This window comes from Pholis gunnellus (assembly GCF_910591455.1).
Source record: "Pholis gunnellus genome assembly, chromosome: 5".
In the NCBI taxonomy this organism is placed as follows: domain Eukaryota; kingdom Metazoa; phylum Chordata; class Actinopteri; order Perciformes; family Pholidae; genus Pholis; species Pholis gunnellus.
In genome coordinates, this window is record NC_136531.1 from 20,441,580 (window position 1) to 20,460,619 (window position 19,040).

General features: G+C 45.2%; 1 protein-coding gene across 3 annotated transcripts in view; it reads left to right on the forward strand.

The window, feature by feature from the left end:
- Window positions 1–19,040, forward strand: part of LOC306696240 (nucleosome-remodeling factor subunit BPTF-like) — a 41,855-nt gene that overhangs the window by 14,770 nt on the left and 8,045 nt on the right. For 2 of the 3 annotated variants that reach the window (XM_079159807.1, XM_079159806.1), the window contains exons 12-32: window positions 543–672; window positions 1,153–1,288; window positions 1,678–1,980; window positions 2,184–4,242; window positions 5,902–6,026; window positions 6,470–6,598; window positions 6,787–6,937; window positions 7,484–7,523; window positions 7,744–7,969; window positions 8,424–8,573; window positions 11,465–11,595; window positions 11,972–12,086; window positions 12,253–12,458; window positions 12,710–12,950; window positions 13,145–13,413; window positions 13,594–13,707; window positions 13,893–14,054; window positions 14,549–14,631; window positions 16,924–17,149; window positions 17,265–17,590; window positions 18,775–18,948. In XM_079159807.1, coding sequence (XP_079015933.1) covers window positions 543–672; window positions 1,153–1,288; window positions 1,678–1,980; window positions 2,184–4,242; window positions 5,902–6,026; window positions 6,470–6,598; window positions 6,787–6,937; window positions 7,484–7,523; window positions 7,744–7,969; window positions 8,424–8,573; window positions 11,465–11,595; window positions 11,972–12,086; window positions 12,253–12,458; window positions 12,710–12,950; window positions 13,145–13,413; window positions 13,594–13,707; window positions 13,893–14,054; window positions 14,549–14,631; window positions 16,924–17,149; window positions 17,265–17,590; window positions 18,775–18,948 — 5,496 coding nt within the window. The remainder of the gene's footprint in view (window positions 1–542; window positions 673–1,152; window positions 1,289–1,677; window positions 1,981–2,183; window positions 4,243–5,901; window positions 6,027–6,469; window positions 6,599–6,786; window positions 6,938–7,483; window positions 7,524–7,743; window positions 7,970–8,423; window positions 8,574–11,464; window positions 11,596–11,971; window positions 12,087–12,252; window positions 12,459–12,709; window positions 12,951–13,144; window positions 13,414–13,593; window positions 13,708–13,892; window positions 14,055–14,548; window positions 14,632–16,923; window positions 17,150–17,264; window positions 17,591–18,774; window positions 18,949–19,040) is intronic. The other variant, XM_079159805.1, reaches the window with a different exon arrangement.

The window sequence follows — 19,040 nt, forward strand, 5'->3', positions numbered from 1 at the left end:
TCGGATCAAAAGGCCCACCCTGGCTGTGAGGCATAATATTTAGACTGCAAGTCCACCACCAGTGCCACCCACCTCTGCCTCTACTACCGCTGTAACACCACAACGCCCCTTTAAAGAGGCGATTGTCCAAGATTTCACAAGGTTAGGATCAGAGTGTGTGTGTGTGTGTGTGTGTGTGTGTGTGTGTGTGTGTGAGACTGAACTGTGAGCAAAGTAATTGAGACGGAGACGTGTGTGTGTGTTTAATTTCTGTTCCAAGAGCAACTATTATCTTATCTTAATTCAGTGCTTTAATTATACTTTTACATCACTCAAGAAGCTTTCCAATTGTTTACTCGCACTTAATAATGAGATAAATAATGACTTACATATGATGTGTTTCCAAATGGCTGAAGAGATGGACTGAAATGTTGAAAACAGAATACACAAGATACGTGTGGTTGTCCTGAAGTGACAGAGGCTTTGTGGAAGTAGAGCCGATTGCATATACAATTTAAGAGCAGCAGGCTATACTGTATGACAATTTCAAAAAACGTTTTCAGGTTGAACCGCATGACATCCATTGAGCGTGAGGAGAAGGAGAAAGTGAAGAAGAGGGAGAAGAAGCTGGAGGATGAGGAGACAATGCAACAGGCCACCTGGGTCAAGTACACCTTTCCAATTAAACACCAGGTAGGTCGAATCCAAACCTGGCTCAAGATAAATGTATTACGTCAAAAGTTAGATATTCTATTGCCCTAACTATTCTACTTCTGTTGATTATGCAACCACAACATGAAACTATTGACAATGGGATAATGGCAATACTATTTCAGTCTGGTCTACTTCAAGATTTAGATTTTGCTGCCTGGAAAACTGAGGCGTCGCTTTGGGGAAAAAGTGTGTATGTTCGTTGTGTGTGTGTGCGTGTGTGTGTGCGTGTGCGTGCGACCATCAAGGGCTCTTTGATGCAGCAAGTTGAGTTATTATGTGAGTCACTTCCAGCAGCAATTAGTGATCACTGCGTGAATAACCTCTGAACTTTTAATCTCTCTTTATGCCTTTGCTCTCCCCATTTCTTTCCGTTTCCCCTAATTCACTTTTCTCTGTGTGAACCTTTCATCTCTTTTTTTTCTTACTCATTCCTCTTGTATTTTCTGGTCTTATTTGAAGGTGTGGAAGCAGAAAGGAGAGGAGTATCGCGTTACGGGCTATGGGGGCTGGAGTTGGATCAGTAGGACTTATGTGCAGCGGTTTCTCCCCAAGCTTCCCGGCAACACCAACGCCAACTACCGCAAAGAACTGGAAGGTCTGGAGCAGGAGACTTTTTGGGGCCTAAAATGTGTTTTTCCATAATTTAAAGTTTTTATAACTCTTAAGAGTGAATTAGTCTCTCGCTCAGTAATCTCAACGATGTCATTGTGTGTGTGTGTGTGTGTGTGTGTGTGTGTGTGTAGGTTTTCATTCTGTGAATTAGGCATGTCTTTTGATGTGTCTGTGGATGTCATTGAGTTAATCAAAGACCTCCTAAATAGTTTAGATTCTTGTCTATTCATACAGATGTTCTTGTTTATCCTTTTACCTTTGGCTGCTGACCAACTATGTCAAATGTCCAGCAAAGCTGCAGATTAACTGCAGTGTCCAAAACGTGTTCTTTTTTTAATAGAAGTATTTATTTTGTCGTTGTGTTTTCCAAAGATGCTAAACTTGGCAAGAAATGTACTCTGTTGGATTTGAGTCGACGTCCCAGTGAGGCTGCACCAGAAGATCAGGGAGCTGCTGTCTTAAGCAGTGAGGCGAAAGATCAAGACTCCTCTAACCTCTCCAAGCCTGCACCAGATCCCCCTATGTCTGTGGAAGATTTGGAGTCTAATGAGAGGATGGAAGAGGAAAAGAAAGAAGGGGTAGATGCAAAGGAAAAGTCGGAGGACTTGTCAGCAGATGAATCACCTGCAGGGATGGAGGTGGACCCCGCAGACTCGCGATCAGATGAAGAGCAAAGTATGACAAAGTGCCACTTAGTGTCTAATCGCACTGTATTCAATTGTATGTGGCTCATGACTTGTGCTTTATTTTAAACTGAAACAACTTTTATAATTATATAAATTATATAATTTACTTTAGTATTGTGTGTCCTTCCCAAGTATTTTCAACTTGATTGTAAGGAGAATTGTATATAAAGTCTGAATTAATTTTCTCCCCAGAGTCCAGTATTCAGGAGGAGAAGGCCTCCATAAAGGAGGAGCCTACGGAGAGCCCTACACGACCCTTTAACTACGATGTAGTGGATGTCAGCAAGGGCTTCCTCTCCCGCGTTGCCTACAAGAAGAAGGTCAAGTCCTCCAAACTGGACTGCCTGCTGGAGCGACGAGTGAAGCAGCACGTTATTGAGGAGAGGCAGAGGCAGCAGGTGTCTGCCCCCAACTGTCAGACTCCCGCACCAGTTTCGTCCATTTCAAACCCTGCTCTGAGCACTCCTGTCCGGCCGCGGTCACCACTCAAGCCCCATACTCTCGCCCAGACACAGCTTGCACTCGGCAAAGCTGTGAAAGTGGAGGAGAAATCTTCCACAACACAAACTCCATCGGCAGGAAAGGTCGAAGGGGAGAGTCAGGCTGAAGTCTCTAAAACTACAGATGAGACGGTCACTCCTCCTCTTCCTTCTCCCGCTCCAGACCCCACACCCAAAGACAGTTGCAGTACAGGTACACAAAACCAAACCGCCTCCATACCTCAGGTATTGGAGGCAGACTTAGTGGAAAGGACTATGGGGCCAAAAGAAACTGATCAGATCAAAACAGACTGTTCGGGGCAAGTGGGCGTCACACTGCCTGATGTACGTGAAGCAACAGCAGGGGGGATACATAGCTCTTTAGAGCGACAAACAGCCAGTGTACCATCAGATGTTACCACGGCTGCACATATTGAAAACACCGGGTCTGAGGTACCCAACTTGAAATCGGACTCTCAAAGAACAGCATGTGTTCTTGACCAGATAAGCAGTCAAAGCGCATCTCCTTCTAAAGGTGTTCAGCAAAACCCAGAAAATGTAAGTTCAGCGCATTCAGGTACAGAGGAAAATGGCACGGGGCTAGAGGAGAACCGAGAAAATGTACAAGGCGTTGGACAAGGTAGACCCGAAGGCAATAGCACTCCCAAGCCAGTTTCTCCTCTCCCTCAGGTAAATGGTAATGATGGCTTGGGGAGTGAAAGCATGTTGAGTAACTCCGTAAAGAGCTCAAATAATGGTGTGCTTAACAATAGTCCACAGCCCAAGGTGAACAGCACAGGTAATAGCGAAGAACAAGGGCTGGTTGTCAAGGACAGCACACAGCTAAAGCCTTTAGTGAACGGAGATTTGGCCCCTCTCAAGGATTGTACCGATGTTGGGGGCAAGGAACCGAGCCTAGCTTCTACGGTAGAGGTAGACGGCAAGACGATGATGTCAGACCAGGACTACAAACCTCCACTGAAGATGACGAGGCTGGAGAACAACATAGATGCACTTGGAGCGAATACTCAGAGCACATCACCAGTTCAGTCCAAACCCAGTCCCGCGGTCAAGATCATCAGAATGGCTCCGTCTCCTATACCTTCAGCGGAAGAGTCCAGTCTGAGCGACGACTTCGCAGAGGAGAATAGTAACAGCGGGACGACGGAACCACTCAAGACCATCATCACCCAGGTAACCACAACCTCCACAACCACCACAACCGTAGTTTCCACGGAGATGAAGATGGCTACGGTGCCGTCGAATGCGTCTGGAGTGATTACGAAGCCCGTGGCATCGACAACCGAGAACAGTGCGGTGTCCGCCCTTACCACCATGACCAAAACGACTGTGACCAAAATCTGTTCACCCGGGCACGATGGTCAGTCGGAGGACAGCCAGAGTGAGATAGTGACACAGGAACAGAAGACCGCGCTCTGCATCAGTAAGTCAACAAGGGACACCAGGGGCAAAACCTCATTAACGTCTGTCGCTGTGAGCCTCGAGGACTCATTGTCGACAAAGGGCCGCGTCCGCCTCCTCAAGTTCTCCCGCACCAAGAAGACGCGCTCGGACACCGCGCTTCCTTCTTACCGCAAGTTTGTCACCAAGAGCCAACGCAAGAGTATTTTTGTTCTGCCGCACGGCGACTTGAAGGTGCTGGCGAGGCGAGGTGGATTCCGCGAGGTGTCCATATTTAGCTACAACGCCAAGCCAGCGCTGGACATCTGGCCGTATCCTTCACCCAGGCCCACGTTTGGCATCACCTGGAGGTAAGCACGTTCAAGCTTCTCAACCACCTAAACCACAAGCATCATTCCAAATGACTTCATTCCAAATGATGGAAATTCCAATACAGAAAGCCCAGTTATAATAAACTGAATATATGAGTTTTAGTCAGTCAGACATGATTTGTATCTACTGACTCCCCAACAAATATTCATTATAAACTCTCCAAGGACAGCACTCCAAGTTTACTTTTAATAAAAAATATTCCTAGACTAGAATTCAGTTATTCCCTTATTCTATAAATGTCCACTTCACAGTAAAATATTTAAAAATAAACTCGATCAGAGGACACCCCTTGTGTTTTTCTTTTTAAAAGTTGATTTATATTTTGTAGCAGAGCAACCAGCCAGAGAGAGTGCATCTGGTCTCACAAACGTATGGCTCTGGTACGAAGTATGTGAGCAGGATGATCCACACCTACCGTATATTTTCACTTTTTTTTTTCTTATTGATATCATTCACCCTGACGTGGATATTTAATGACAAAACAAAGCCTGTGTAGCTTTGTGCTCTCTAGTTCTACACACAGATGCTTAATTTGACATGTGTTTAAAACCACACACTTCTTTAGCAGCTAAGAATGTGCATTTGTGATGTTTCCACGAGACAACAGAAGGAATACGGCTGCGTGTTATGTCCCTTCTGCAGCCACTTTAAATCCTCTCCTGGTTTTGTCAGAGTGCCCTGTCCTGTTGATCTGTTGCTCATTATGTCTCCCTCCCTGTCTGCTGTTTGTGGCTTTGGCCCTGAGGGATGTTGTGGCTCCGAGCCTGGTGTCACACAGGTTATTTCAACTGGACCTCAGAGATCTGAAGCGGTCATGAATCACCAGGCGGACAAGTGTCGGGATGTTCATTTTGTGCAGTGACCCAGCCCTGCAACCCAGGGATGTTTTCCCGCGGGTGGCTTCACACGGGAAAGGGAAAATCTACCAAACCCCAAACACACACAGCCTTGTGGAGATGTTTTTGTAGATGTTCGAGATGTTTTAAAACGATTGCCAAGTTATTTTTCGGCGAATCAGTCGCGGCCATAATTATGCATGGAAGGAATATTTCTACTGTCAGAACAGTCTGTTACACCCAAAATGGTTTATTAAATTAAAAAGGACCTAATGAAATATGCACAGGCTTCCACTTTGAACTTTGTGAGTTAAAACTGTTGTTTTGTGTGCTTTTGCAGTTGAAGATAATATCTAGCCCTCCAAATTGGCGTATAAAATGATCGGTTAAATATGTCAGCCAGTCGATCTTTCTTCGAAGCGGTCATGAGGGGACAGCAACACCATTAAAAACCTCAGTCTTCCCGTCCCATGACCGTGCTCCAATGTGTTTTCTGTAACACGGAGGGAGTCACTGGCGTCCAGGCGCCTGGCACTGATGACTTGTATGACACCAGGGTGGGGGACGCCAAAAACCTTTCAGCTCATAACTGTAGAACCGCTATTCTTGTGTTTTAAAATTCAACTTTTCAGAAACATGTACACAACACACATTTCCATTTCCCAGGTGTTTCTTTCAGTTTAGCAGTTTTCCATTTCATGTGCAGGTGAAAAGCTGTAAACGACACACAATACTTGGACAAATGTTTACACGCTACTATAAATATGTGACTAGTACTTGAACCTCCTGGCTGTGTTACAGGTATCGCCTGCAAACGGTGAAGTCTTTGGCTGGTGTGAGCCTGATGCTGAGGCTCCTGTGGGCCTGTCTGAGATGGGACGACATGGCCGTCAAACCATCCGCTGCTGTTGGCACCACGCGGACAGGTAGAACCCCCAAACCATCCAACCACCTCCAAATAAAGATGCCCTTCACCCTGAAGAGATGGTGTTGTTTGATATATAAGATGTAGAAGTGCCCTGTTCTGATTTCCTGACTGAATGTTCTGCTGTATTTCTACCCATATTTCTACCTGTATTGTTGATGGATGCAGCTGGTGTTTCCACAAATATGGTTCGACTCCAAACTGGTGTTCAAAAAGCTGGTGGTTCAATAACTCGATAGTATCTTCCTGTATTTACTCGGGCTGTCCCTCCTTATCTCCATGTTGGCCTCGAGAAAGATGCAAACGTGCTTGTCTGAAAAAGACACGGCCCTTAGTCCCATGTAGGCGTCACTGTGTTTATGTTGGAGTGCTTCTCCTCCATCTTCTCGGGCTCTCCTCCTCATCACCATACCAACCCAGCCCTATCCCCACTCATTGCCACAGAGACATCGGACACTGAAATCACCACCACAGAGATCATCAAGCGCCGCGACGTGGGACCCTATGGCATTCGCTCAGAGTACTGCATCCGCAAAATCATCTGCCCCCTGGGAGTGCCTGAGACTCCTAAAGGTCAGAGGCACTTCCTTTTATTCCTGACACTGAAGAAAAAACACGATTTATTAGTTTAAGTAGAAGAAAGAAATGATGAATCATTTGTGTCTATTTCTATCAATCAGTTGTGTTGCTCCTTATTTGTATTGCAGTGTTTAAAAATTAGACAATGACACTGATCTGGTATTGTTCCACCACCATCCCAGAAACCCACACCCCTCAGAGGAAGGGGCTGCGCTCCAGTGCCTTGCGCCCCAAGAAGCCTGAGCCCGCCAAGCAGACGGGCCCAGTGGTGATCGAGACCTGGGTGGCTGAGGAGGAGCTGGACCTCTGGGAGATCAGAGCCTTCTCAGAAAGGTCAGAGGGTCAAGCATGCCATGCGTTTCAAAACTTGTCAAACTGGAGAGTCCTATATTATTCAGGATGGTGATTTTACCGTTTCTGGTCGGTCCAAATATTCGATCCCCGCCTCAGCTCGTCCATGCGATGTGACAAGACACTTAACCCCAAGTTGCTCCCGCAGCTGTGTCGACGGTGTGTGAATGTTGCATGAATGTTATAGTCCTAATGGGCAGGTGGCATTTTGCATGCCAAGCCCTTGCCATCAGTGTATGAATGGGTGTGAATGGGTGAATGAACATGTAGTGTTAAAGCGCTTTGAGTGGTCGTAGGACTAGAACAGCTCTAAACAAGTACAAGTCAATTAACCATTTACCTACCACTCACATGCAGAATTGTTTTTTGATTAAAGCATGAAACTTGTTCTAGTAGAAACCCCCAAATAGAAGTATGAACCTGAAAATACGCATATTATGTCTCCTTCAAATTACTTCAGTCTAACTGTCTTTGTTTTTCTCAAATGTTTGCTCCGTCTTAAGCTTGAGGTTATTTTTTATTTCACAGGGTGGAGAAAGAGAAAGCTCAGGCAGCAGAGCAGGCCAAGGTGAGTGTGGTGCAGTTCAGTAGTCTTTCCACTAAATGTTCAATTTATTCAAAGGCACATTCATTTTTAAAGAAATTAAATAAGCCTTTTAAAAAAAAAAGGTGTTTCAACATAGGCTTGCATCTTACTTTTCTCCTCAACTGATTTTGTGTGTTGGCACTTATTTTGTATACTTCTGTCATGGGTTCCTATGTTAATGTACCTACTGACTGTTTCGCAGAAACGTCTGGAGCAGAAAACGGGCACAGTCACAGCGACCCCAACAGGGACTCCCGTAACAACTATCGCTACGCCCAAAGTCATCGTCGGCTCACTGTCAGGCCAGGGCACCCCCACCACCAAGGTGGTACTGTCCACCAAGATGGGCACCCCCGTCACATTCCAGCAGAACAAAAACTTCCAGCAGTCGTTCGCCACTTGGGTCAAGCAGGGTCAAAACACACAAGGTACTTTGCAGAGGAGCGTAACTAAGAGCCGGTTAGCTGTACTTTAGTCTGGGGGAGCTGCAGAGAAGTACAGTGTACTCTTTGTTCTGAGCTAGATTAAGTCAAAACAAATCATTATATACGTGTGTTCACAAGAGGGACACCACTCACCCTATATAATCTGCAATTGTTTTACCAGACATTGTTCTGTTATGTGCTCATACTATGTATTTGTAACTGCAGCTGTGCTAGTTTAGACACAAACGGTGTGTTAGTCGATTGGCTCTAATGAACGAGACAATGTTGACATGTTTCCCCAACAGAGTGCGAAGCTTTCTGAAAATGTGTTTTTCTGTTTCACGTAAATTTCGTTTTATGTGGCGATCGCCATGTTGGTTATATGAATTCATCAGAAGTAGCGATATTATTGGATTTCCATTATTTGTCGTGATGTTTTGTTTGTTTGCTTTATTAGGAGTGGGCACGGAGACCACCGTGGCCACGTCTGGTGGGCACACCTTCCAGATCACGGGGACCTCAGTGGGTGGAAAGGTAGTGACCACCAAGCTGCCGCTGCCCGCCAACAGCAAGATCGTCACGGTCAACGTACCGACTTCACAAGGAGGTACGCAAGGTTTTAATAAGTCCCACGGGCAGACGGTTACATTTATTCAGTGTAGACATTTCTTCTTTCCATCCGCCACCATTTCAGGATGCGTGTATGTTTGTGTTTTCATTGCTTCACCTCGGACCCACAGCTGAAACATTTCAAATGTGTCAAAGGAGCCAAATTACATTTGGCTCATTAATTGGACGCCATTGTAAGGAATTTAGTGTGCCAACCACGCACACAGCGCTCTAGAGGGACTGAGTCTGTCTTCACTCATTTTAAATGAGCGTCTACAAATTGGACATTCCTCTGTCCTTGATTGCCACTGTCAGTGAGCCAAGTACACTAGTACTAGTTCTTTGAAGAACTATAAGTGTTCAGCTCTATTAAACACACTCGCCCATTGCCTCTCTGAATCAGTCTCACAGCTGTCACAGTTGGTTTTACCATGGTGCTAATGCAGACATGTTATTCTTTACGTGCTCGAAATTAATCACTTTATTTAGCCTGGTTCCAAATCTCTGAATTTATTTACAAAGCTCTCATAATAGTGTTTTTAGACGCAGCAGGCAGGTGTTTTTGACTAAAACTAAGCAAATAAGCTGCTGCTATTGGCACAGCAGCAGCCGCCGCCTAACAGAACAACGCAATGTAAATGATTGCAGACCCTTTAAAGCCACCTTCCTGATGTGCAATGTTAGCTATACTAGTAAGAATTAGCTAACTTGTATCGCTCCAAAAGGCTTGATTTGTGGATTAAAATGCTTTCATTGGAGAATGCTCACCAACCTTCTTACCTTATATGTATGTATTGCATCTTGTAACCTTTTTAACTTCTCTAGAGTTTGCAGGTCTGAAGAGTGCAGCATATGTCAGCTAAAGAAACAGAAATTTATCTCGGGAGTTGGTGGAGAACAAAAAGGACAAATGGACTGTAAATTAATGAAAAGTTGGTGGATGCTTAATCTCCAAGTGAGCTTTTTTTTCCATCTGTTTCCATTTGAACAAATGTAAAAAGGGCTAACATTTCAGTAGCAGTCAGCCGCTCACTGTGTATTGTGCTACTGTGGCAGCCTGGTCTCCATCCACTCTGTTGTGGTGCCCACTATGAGCCAACATCGTGAGTCAGCTGCTTAGTTTGGTGTGGCACATCATGTCTGGCTGTGTCCTGTCGGCATGGTAATCTAATAGAAAGCTGTTATTTTGGTTGGATGGTTTTTGGGATGGTAGACTTGTGTAGTCTGAGGTTCTAAATCCAGACTTCGGATTCAGTATTGTACTATCTTAAGTTTGGTGTTTTTCAATGTTTTGAAATGTCAATATTGACACCGCGGATGAGGCACTCAGCTGTTGAGCTTTCGTGTGGGTTATATAGGTCAGATTTAGCTTCCACAAAATCAGTTACCTGACTACATGCTGTATGCATTAGATACACAAAAACATTGGATAGGAAAGGTTAGTATGGAGACTAAATAACTTTATAAACTGTATCAACATTTATATAGATCACATTTTTACAGGTTTGAACTCTGTTTCAAACATGATGCAGTGATGATGCCACTAAAACTGGCATCATAATATGTAGTAAATGCATCATTTAATACAGACTTGCTTGAGTAAAACCTTGCATTCACCAGATAAAGAGAATGATATTCACCAACGATACAAAGAAAGTGATTTTTCTTACCTTTTGAAGTCCTCATGAAGGAGAAACTAGGTTCAGGTGGAGTGTAACCATTTAATGGACATGTGTATTTATCCAGCATGACTGTTGGGCGCCCTGTTTGTTTTGGAAGGGCTTAAGGAAGTTAGGCAGGAAAACAAGTTTACCCTGAGGTCTGCGTCCCAGACAGGTAGCCCTCTATAGCGGGATTCCATTTTTTTCCCCTTCGTCTCTTTGAATGAAAGTGTACCTCTCAACTCCGGAGTCCCAACTCCCCGACCTCTCCAAACAGCCAGTCCATAGAAAAGCATGTTTGATGTGTGTGACCAGAGCTGCTACTCCCCTGGTCTTACGACCGGGTTTACGGCCCCTGTTTGAAGAGGGAAACCCTTGATGTATAGGTTTACCTGCTCGGTTGCGGTTGAGAAACCGCAGCAAGAAGGCAGCGGAGGAAAGAGAGCGACACTCTTATGGTTTCCATCTCTGCCATCAGCTTCACGTGAGCTCATTAAGGCACAGAGCCCGGCGAACAAATATGAAACGCTCCCTTTGTCAGATTGAAGTTTAAAAAAGTAGGATCTCAATTCATGCATAATTTATGAGGGCGCTCAGGTATGTTGGGGGAAGCCCAACTAAGCTTTCAGCCTTTGAAGATTTTGTTTACCTGCTCAACTAATATTTACCTTTTGCTGTGATCAAACGCTGGCCATCCAGCAAGGAGAGAAGCCCACAAATAATGTATTAAGTTGCATCAATGCAGGACTTCTGCACAACTGCTCACTTGTGACGCGGAAAACATGTAGCCACTGCTCCACACCGGTAATTGTATTGGGAGCGTTTGAGCGTTTTGAAATGTGTTGGTGGATGTGTTAGATGTGGTAAAAGGCAGGTATTTGTCAAATAAATATATATATTATCTATAAAAATATAAGCTTACAAGCACTCCTATAAGGATACAATTAAAATATGATCTTTAAACCACAAGTCTTAACCCTGGCCTCGCAGAATTGCTCTTTTACTTCAAATGTCATGCTTCTCCATGCCATTTGTGTCATCACTTAAAGTATCTCCTTGTCCCGCTCATCTTTCCACCTCTTATGTTTTTGTCTCGACTGACGGTTAGTATTGACAAACCACTTCCTGGGAGACCTCGTCTTCATCCGACCCCTCTCCTCGGGCCTCTCTCTTCTTGTTCTTCTCATTTGTTCACTCGGGTGTCTTTCTGTGTCTCTTTTCTTTGAAGGTGTGGTGCAGCAGAAAGTGTTGGGTATCATCCCCTCCAGCACAGCGGGCGGTGCCCAGACCTACACCACATTCCAGCCCCGCACCACCACGCTCAACATCAGGCCCAATACCCCAGGCTCCCAGCAGCAGGTACATCTGCCTTCTCCCTGCTCTGAAGTACCCATCCAGATGTTTTAACTTAATCAATTTGTTCATCCTTATATGTGATCACAACTCTTTTCTGCTGTGCTTCCTCACTTCCATTGCCTTCTGCTTTGTTTTGTTTACTTTGTATTTTCTACTATATTTGCTAAAAGCCTTGTCTCATTACTTATTTTGTTGCCTGTGATGTTGGTTTCGTTTTAAAGACGACTTTCTCTGTGCATTATTTTATATTCTAGAATATAATCCGCTCCAGACATGCTCCTTTGTACCTCCCCTTGATTTTTGACCTCTTTAGGAAGACGGTTTAGGAAGAAAATGCTGCCTTTGAAACTATTAAGTCTTCATGTAATTATCCCCCTAGGTTCTGACAGCTGGTGGTCAGATCCGTCCAGGAATGACGGTGATCCGAACACCGATCCAGCAGACGGGACCAATGGGAAAGACGATACTCCGCACACCCCTTGTGGTCCAGCAAGGTAATGTACATTTCATGGGAGTTTGAATACTTTTCAGATGGACAAATAGAAACCCACCCTTCAAGAATCACGGCAAACTAGCAGCACATAACTGGTGCATGCCCTCTCTGTAACTCTTCTCTGCATATTAGTAAACTTACTGTTGTTATACACCTTTCTCTTGTAGGTCAGGGTGGACAACAGGTAGTGACGCAGATCATTCGTGGCCAGGCAGTTTCCACGGCATTATCTGGTGCCAGCCCCGTCGCCACGGTCACTGGCCAGGGGGCGTCCGGCGCCACCGCAGCAGGCCAAACACCCCCCGGCACCCCACGGGCGCAGGGGCAAGGCCAGGTTAAACTCACGCTGGCGCAGCTCACCCAGCTCACACAGGTTAGTGAGGGTCGCCCTGACCCCTTGACATTAACACCTGCCGAATAGCAATACATTTTAGTTATTGGAGTACATCCGCTATTTACACTCTTAGGGACTTTGGTCTGTACAACTTATTTGTGACACTGTGCTCAATCCTCAAATATAAAAATGGGATACATCCACAATTTTTCACCAAAGGCAGTTTATTTTGGATTTGACTGGTCTGTAGGCTGTGATTCACCTTCCCCTCTCTTCTCCGCCTCTCGTAGAAGCAGCAGGCTGGCTCAGGTGTGGATCGGCAGGCTGGTGTCGGCGGTACCCAACAGGCTCTGACGGTGATGGTTCAGGGCCAGGGCCAGACCACCGGTCAGCTGCAGGTCATACCTCACGGGGTCACCGTGATCCCAGGACCCGGTCAGCAGCTCATGCAGGCAGCGCTGCCTAACGGCCAGGTGCAGCGCTTCCTCTTCACCCCCTTGGCCTCAGCTGCCACACCCACATCAAGCACAGGTATGATGAGAAACGAGCACGGATCACTCAACAGATATTCATTTTAGGATGTTTGCATTTGGGCAAACTTTTGATATAATTGTGAAAATAAATAATCAATTTGATGCGTTCCTGCTGGGTGATTTGCAGTGGATGAGGGTGACATTTTTTTTATGATGCTCCCTCTATGAACCTTTTTCTCTGTCACACTCCAGCCACCACAGTGCCCACCTCCACCAAAACCCCAGCACAGCCCGCTCAGCAGGCTGCCGCTCCCGTCCAGACGGGGGCAACCCCCTTGGCCACCACCAGCACCCCTTCGTCGGCCACCCCACAGGGCCAGTTACCCCCTCAGACCCAGGCCCACATGCCCATCCAGTCTCCCACCTCGCTGCAGGTGAAAACGCAGGGAGGAACCGCCCAGCTGCAGCTGCAGCAGACACCTCAGCTCATCAGCATGTCTGGACTGCAGCAGCAGGTACAGGTAGGATTAGCAAAAACACACAGTAATGTAACGTTAGCCATAACCTCACTGCACTTACCAAAACAGCTGTAGTTAAGATTGTGTACATGGTGTCCAGCAGTAGGAGACTTTTACTTTCCACAACCCTGGTTTTCTTTTCAGCTTTGTTAAATTTGTGTATCCTCTGTGTTGTGACTACAGGTGTTGGCGCAGCTGCAGGCCCAGCAGGGTGGAGGCTCTCTGCCACAGCACATCAAACTGCAGCTTCCTATCCAGATACAACAGACTGGGACCACCTCAGCTCAGGGAGGACAGGTAGAGCAACAAGCCAGCTGAACCAGACCCCAACTTATATTATCTTCATAGGACCCCGCCAAGGGGTTTGGGGTCCTAGTAAAATGAGTGGAAAATTATGGAGAATTGAGAAATGTTCTGTATACTGCTTCACACATTGAAACTGTATAAATGATATACCTTATCGCACTATGCTGTCTGCACAGATTGGGAACGTAGTGACCATCCAGGCAGCTTCTGTCCAGGAGCAACTGCAGAGGATCCAGCAGCTCAGAGAACAGCAGCAGCAGAAGAAGAGACAAGCTGCAGAGGCCAAGAGAGAGCAAGCCCTCAACGCAGCCAGCCAGAGCGACATCATTCAGAAACAGGTGTGTGTGTGTGTGTGTGTGTGTGTGTGCACCCATCATAGTTAGCTCATCCCTCTCAGTCCAAGACATGCTGTCTCCCTGCCATCAGTACATAAACAGTCACCATCCTCCATCCCTCCTCTAAGGCTGGGTCTATTTTTACAGTTTCAGCCCAGTCTTTGTTTTTTTTGGGCTTAATACTGCCACCACTTCTGTGTGTGTTTGTTTTCCTGTCTCTGTGTTTTTGACACTCTTATCTTGCCAAGTCACATTTAATAATAATCCATTTCTACAGATATTTGTAGTACACACTTAACATCACTAAAGTTACAAAGGGTTTTCATAAAGTCCAAATTATTATTATTATTTTCTCCCCACACATTGGTTTAAATATGTTGTTTGAATGTTGTTTTTTTATTGCTCTCTTGTAGATGTTTCCTCTCAAACTGTAAATATCTCCTCTGTTGGTAATTAAGTAGTTTCGTTCTGACATCCTCCTGCGTCGTGTGTTTCAGGTGGTGATGAAACAAAACGCTGTGATCGAGCACCTGAAGCAGAAGAAAACCATGACGCCTGTAGAGAGAGAGGAGAATCAGAGGTTTGTGTGCAGTTTGTCACCAATCACAGTGAACGGCAGCATTGTGCACCATAGACATGGAAACAATAGCAGCACAGACACGTTGATTACCTGTGGTACAGTTCTTCTTTGAATTCTTACGTGTCCCGTGTTCTTATCGTATGGATCTCACTCGGGCAGTCTGTCCACCATCACATCTTCTCTCCATTTCGCTGTTGTCCAAACACCATGTTGGGAGGTACTACACAGCGTGAGAACTTTTGGGTGTGTAACCACCAACAGCTGCGTGTACTCACTGTGACCCGACAAGAGAGAACACAAAGACAAACCCATATGTACAAATGAGAGAAGCTGCACAATAACATCACACAAGGCCCTTCCAACCCTGTTTGTTGGGATATAGCGAGTTTACACTTCTCTATATAAAAACGAAATTAGCTTTGCAACGTTTGACAAAATAATCAAGATAAAATAATCATATTTATTTTCTTTGCAGCTTCCCTCTCAGTACATACTGTCAGAAAATGGGCAGAAAGATAGAAGAAGACCAAGTTAGGAATACTATGACTACTGTAAAAATCAAACCAGAATCTATAAAATATAAGTCAAAGTAGAAGAATGTTAAAGTCTTTCCTCCTTCCCTCCCGTTTTATACGCTGCAGATAGATTATACTCTGACCTACGGTTGACTCTGACAACCAGGTGTTTATGTCCACAGACGGTGTGTCAACACTGTACCCATTCACACAAGCCTGAAATACCAACCCCAGACTACTGTGACATCACTACAGCAGCGCTGTCTGTTGTCTGTCTCTCTGCTTATTTTGTTTTCCATTTCTTCATGTCGTCCTTTTCTCTCGCTTTTCCTTCAAAACACGGCGCTGTTAGTTATAACTCCGAGCTCAGACGTCAGCGTGCTATGTGTGTCCAATTTCATCAGTATCCACCACTTTCATGCTACATTGGCAGTGTGTACTTCAGTGTTCACGCTGTAGGAACCCTGGCCCGTCTTTGACCTCAGCAGCAGTAACTGTGTTTGTCCGTTATTCACACAAACGTGCACTGAACGCGGCGTCGTGTCGCTAAACGCCGAGCAACAATTTTCGAGCTTAGTTGTGAATGTTGGCGAACATGAGTGAACATACTCGGGACACAGAGCCATGAATTCTCTTGATTTACTGTCATACTGACGTTCAGTTTAATTTTTCATTTTGTTTAGTTTTTATAGTATCGCTTAATGTTTCTTGTACTTCCTTTTGATTAGATCATAGTTAGATCACCAAACGGTATAGGACCCGACACATGACCCTGAAGCCCCGTGTGCATTTTATTTTGCTTGAATTTTCTTCCTCTTTTTCCGATGTTTACAAGAGCAGGGTGGCTTCCCAGTCGCCGTATTTCTGCCCATCTCTCACCATACCCCTCTTTCAACCCTCCGCTCCACTCCCATGCTGCTGAAGCACAGAGTCTCATACAAATACATACTCCACAACCAAATACCCCTCTAACATCTGTAAGACACGACTACTCTGACTGCTGGTTCTCACAGGGATGATGACACAGCAGCATCGCTTTTAGGAAGTAAATTATAAAAGACTGTGATAACTGTCCTAGTGAAAGTTGTTGAGGGGAGCACAAACGGTTTGTTTTATCCTTAATTAATTGATGTTGCACAGCAGAGGAAGGAAAGATTTAGAGCCGGATGGGATACAAGGAAAGTCCAGAACCTTGGAGTTTGTAGTTGAACAGATTACACAACTGAGCCACTAGAAAACCTCAAGGACTTGTGTTGAGAGAAATACTTTCTTTGTTCATTGACACGCACTGCCATTTCCTATGCTGGAAAGTTAGATGTTCACATTTTTGAAGTAGCCAATAGCCGCGCAGGTTGTTTTCTCTAAAACATTGAAGCATTGTTTGGATAAAAAAACTGGTGTGTCAGAGGGATAACGTTCTTCCTCTGTGACTTCAACTCTACTGACTTTCTGAATTCAAGATTCAGATGTGATAATCCTTTCCTTCATGCTCTTTTTACTTTCTCTCTCAGCAGGAGTGTTATGTGTATTTTATGCCTTTTAAAAAATACCCTGAATGTAACGCAGCCCTTTTTCACATGGGTCCTCATTAGATTCAGTAGGGCTAATCCTTACGCTGTGTTTTTAGGCGAGACATGAAATTTTTCTACTGTATCCATCCTCACAATACAGTACTTCACTATTCTATACAAAGTGCATTTATGATCCTCTAATGTTTAAAAGGCCAGGAGGATATAAGTCTGTAATGAATTCCTTTCCTCTGTCTGTGTCTGTCCAGGATGATCGTATGCAACCAGGTGATGAAGTACATCCTGGACCGGATAGACAAGGATGAGAGGCAGGCTGCCAAGAGGAGGAAGAAGGAAGAGGTGGTTGAGGCAAAGAGGAGGTTGGCCAACGCCAGCAAGCTCTCCTCGCTCCTTTATCGGCACAAAGAAAGTCTCAAGATGGAGATCCTGAAGAAGCGGGCGCTGCTCGACAAGGAGCTGCAGCTAGAGGCCCAGGTATGAAGGCAGGCAGGGGGAACAAAAAAGCTGAACAATTTGGAAGAAATATGGGTCCATTCATTATCCAACGTATGCATTTTAACCCCGTCTGTCTTGACATTACGCTCCTCAGGAGGAGCTAAAGAAAGACCTGCTACGGATGCGGAGGGAGAAGGAGAGGGCTCAGGCTGCAGCCCACCAGGCAGCTCAGGCCGCCGCCGCTGCCGCCGCCCACAACCAGCAGCAACATACTCTGGCACACAAGCATGGCATCACCCCTCCACACCACCTCACCACGAGCGCCGCCTCCGCCCACAAGAGGAAACGGGAGGAGGAGCGGGAGACTGCTACGTCAGCCAAGTCCAAGAAGAAGAAGATGATCTCGACGACGGGCACCAAGGAGAGCAAAAAAGAGATCAAGCTCTACTGCGTCTGCAAGACGCCCTACGACGAGACCAAGTATGACAATGACCTCAAATTTAAATACTGTATTACACAGGGAGTAGGCATGGCAGTAGTAGGCACAGTGAAACGATTCCCTAAAAAACAACAACATACTGGCCCGATTGACCGGGGAAACTATCCAATCACCTCTTGGAGGAACTCAGTCAGAAAATGAACTTGCCTTTCATCTGCAGAAATATAGTTTCAGTTTTGGTTCGTGGCTCACAAACAGTCTCAGTTTCTGAGGATGTACTTTTCAATGGTCCAGAAGCTATAAAGGAAGAGTTTACGGCGCTGAACCTCGCTGCCTAACAAAAACACGAACCTCCAGATTGCAGCAGCAAGTGTAGAGCGTTCATTCATCCTGTAAGCGAGCACTGGTTGTAGAATCAATATTAGGACGAGGGATGGAATTTCGTTTGAAGTCGGTGTTTAAACGTCACTTATGCAGCCGAATTAACCCAAAACTTCACCCTGTTTGCTCATTGTATCACTGTGGTCATGTACTAAAGTGGAAAAACAACCCCCCAAAAAACAGCAAACTTCTCCATTTTGCTTATTGGTTATTCCGCCAAGACCGAGTCCTGATCCGAGTGCAGCAGCACAGTGCCCACGTCAAGTACATTCAAGTTATTAAAAACAATCCAATGTACATGCTTGACAGTTTAATTGCTCTGCATTGCATTAAGAAAGAAAATACCTACATCCAAGTTGTTCGTCAATGTTTTTCTTTATTTAATTTTTATTATTAACAAAAAATGACAAAGCATAAAATAACAAACCCTCCCTGTAGTCTTTTTGGCCTTGTACCTCTCGCTGGACTTTCTATCTCCAGTGTTTGTTGCTTCAGTGCAGCCTTTTCCCGAGTCACCTCAATGAACTGTGTTCCGTTAAGTGTTCATCATTTATATCATTGTCTGTACACCTTTTGTGTAGATTACGTCAATAAATCACTCCTATTGGCTTTTTACGATCAGTTAAACGCGTCGACCCCGATACCAATCTTTGTCTTTGAGATCCGATCTAGTCTGCCTAATCTACACGGTTGTTTGGATGTGGTGGAGGCGTACACATAACAAAGCGGTGCTTATCTATTGGATGATTCTTTTAAACTAAAGTATTAATATCATTATAGTTTTGTGTATTTATTGACAGACTGTAAGTGTTAGTCACCTTTGTATCCTTTCTCCCCTCTAAAGGTTCTACATCGGCTGTGACCTGTGTACCAACTGGTACCATGGGGACTGTGTGGGTGTTACAGAGAAGGAGGCCAAGAAGATGGACGACTACATCTGTGTGGAGTGCAAACGGGGCCAAGAGAGCAGCACAGAGGAGCTGTACTGCATCTGTCAGACGCCGTACGACGAGTCCCAGTAAGTGTGTGTGTGTGTGTGTGAGTGTGTGTGTGTGTGTCCCTCGCTCGGCTTCAAACAATCATCACTGTGGGATTGTAGTCAATACTGTC